At 36.6% G+C, this 2,448-nt stretch overlaps 1 protein-coding gene across 1 annotated transcript; it reads left to right on the top strand.

The window, feature by feature from the left end:
• The first annotated feature begins 894 nt into the window (after positions 1–894).
• Positions 895–1,988, top strand: LOC133849750 (uncharacterized). The gene is made up of 2 exons (XM_062285841.1): positions 895–1,087; positions 1,586–1,988. Exons 1-2 carry the CDS (start codon positions 928–930, stop codon positions 1,951–1,953), a joined length of 528 nt encoding a protein of 175 aa, XP_062141825.1. The 5' UTR covers positions 895–927; the 3' UTR covers positions 1,954–1,988.
• Positions 1,989–2,448: the final 460 nt, after the last annotated feature.

Below are 2,448 nucleotides of genomic sequence, written 5' to 3' on the forward strand. Positions count from 1 at the left end.
TGTCGAGAGAAATACATTTTAACATTACAGACGTTAAATTCAATTTAAACATCTCTAAAATTTGAAGAAAACTAAACTAAAAAAAAGCTGCTTAACTTTTGCTCAAAAGCCAGAATTCCCGCTGCCCGCTGTTTTCATATTTTTTCCCGCAATCAAGCTTCAAAAAATCATGATCTGACGGGAAAAAAGCGGAAATGACACCACTGCTATGAATTTGACGACGGACAAGTGGTTGCGACGCCATCCCGTATTGAGAGTGATAATGTCCAGCTGCCGTCCAGAACCACTTGAGAATTGCAACAGACGAAAAAGTAAAATTTACTGTTTACGTTTTTAATTTATGTAAACAAACCTGCAATTATGCCATACAAATTTGTAATTGGAGAACGAAATATTGCATACTCTTACGCTGATCATGCGAAGAACATAAAAACAAAGAAGGCTACATTTTGATATGCCTTTGGAAGAGTCGATGAAAGAACCGAAAGAAAAGTCGTTGAAAGAATCGGATGAGTCGTCAGAAGAGGAGGAAAGGATCTGCAGTTGGAATTGCTTTTGGAAGACCCTTTTGATATGCCTTTGGAAGAGTCGATGAAAGTGTGCTCAACTCTGAGACCCCGCTACTCATTTTGAAGAAAGTCAAAATATAGCGGTATTAATTTTAAATATACCAAAATAACCGCAGAAATACTGGAAATCGATAATACTTTTGAAATCGAGAACGAAAAAATTGGTGCTCCCGTTTTCACTTTCACAAGACTCTTTCGAATTGCAAAACGAAAAAATTTGTCTTGGCGTAATACAAAGTAAATACCTTTTTCTATATTAAATTTTTTGCTTTTTGCTTTTTAGTTGTGGCCACAAAAAAAAAATTGATTTCCTATTGATGGGAAAAGCATCGGACTCCGTTTGTCGATTGGCAGACAAATGTCAGATCAGAAACTACATACATACATGTCAATCGATAAAGTAACGACAAAAGGCACTCACAGAATAAAGCAACACCGAATTTTGTCATTTGGAGTCATTGCATTTCGAGGATATAAACGCCATTGGTGGTTGGAGAATAGACGCATCAACATGGCAGGTGAGTTTTGCTAGCTGTGTGAATATTTAAAAAAGTTGTGTAATAAAATAAAATTTTGTGCAAGCTGCGCAAGTTTACCGCGAGCACACATCCATACATATTTGTATGCGCAAGGAGAAAGAGTAGGTTCGCTGTGTGAGTGAGCAGTATGAGTGTGATTAATTTTAATGATTTTCATGCATGTGTGCACAATCTAAGGTTAGGTTAGCCCCTAGTAGAGGCAAAGCATAGACCAGTGGATGTCTGTAGCTGTGCAAAATCTAAAAAGAAAACAAAAGTCGGACGCGAAAAGTGTGCACATGTAGATTGAGGTTAAATTTGATCTACTTGCTGTTGAAATTACTTGTAAAAAAATGAAGAAAACAAACACTGCAAGAATAGTATGAGATGTGAGGTTAAGTTCAGGCAGGCTTTGATGTTCTATTAATTTCAATTTAATTTATAAGATTATTATTATTATTATTATTAATTATTATTATTCTTAATTTTGCATCGCAGACAATAATGAGACAGTGTCGCTAACGCCACCGGATGCACGGCGAATATTTTTGAAAGAATTAAAACGTCGTATTATAAAAGCACGCAGTGCCCAAACGGTTGGTTGGCTGGAGCAACACTTAGAGAATGCAACCGATTCAGTCTTGGCACAAATCGATGATAAATTGAACACGTTGAACACGTTCCTGCTAACAAGTAATAGCATATTGATTGATGCTCAGCAGCAGCAGGAAACCACCGTTGTATACGCGCTGACTGGAAATGAAGAGAACATCAAAAATATGATCGATAGAGATGCTGACGCAGCAACGCTGCGATCCGCAAAAATGGCAGGCAAAGCGAATGCAATTGCAGCTCCATTGACTTGAGATTCATCTCGCTGCTGTTTGAACTGGAACTGGAAGTGCTGCTGCACTTTTGCTTAAAAGTTTCCTTTGGCATCGTTAATATGATATAGCGCAAGCGAATTTCACAATATTAGTGATGGAAGACGCTCCAATTTAGGTGTGAACTTTTGAGGGAAGTTGTTCGATACAAGTAAATATCGATATTTTGTCGAGAGAAATACATTTTTAATATTTCAGCCGTTAAATTCAATTTAAACATCTCTAAAATTTGAAGAAAACTAAACTAAAAAAAAGCTGCTAAACTTTGCTCAAAAAGCCAGGATTCCCGCTGTCCTCTGTACATATGTATGTATGTACGTGCACTTCGCCTGCTCAAACGTTTGGCAGCGCAGCACTATGGTCCAGCCGACCACTTTTGTTGGCATTAATTAATAACTCACGAATGAAACAATATTTTTCGATTCTGTTTTTTATTATATTTTTATTTTATTTATTTATTTATATAATCCATAGAAA

Source organism: Drosophila sulfurigaster, unplaced genomic scaffold, assembly GCF_023558435.1.
Source record: "Drosophila sulfurigaster albostrigata strain 15112-1811.04 unplaced genomic scaffold, ASM2355843v2 contig_289_pilon, whole genome shotgun sequence".
NCBI lineage: Eukaryota > Metazoa > Arthropoda > Insecta > Diptera > Drosophilidae > Drosophila > Drosophila sulfurigaster.

Bases quoted from the DNA above. Each gene is read 5' to 3' on its own strand.
- LOC133849750 (XM_062285841.1), top strand. From the start codon at position 928: ATGTCAGATCAGAAACTACATACATACATGTCAATCGATAAAGTAACG. The intron at 1,088-1,585 runs GTGAGTTTTGCT...TTTGCATCGCAG, and splicing joins TAGACGCATCAACATGGCAG to ACAATAATGAGACAGTGTCG.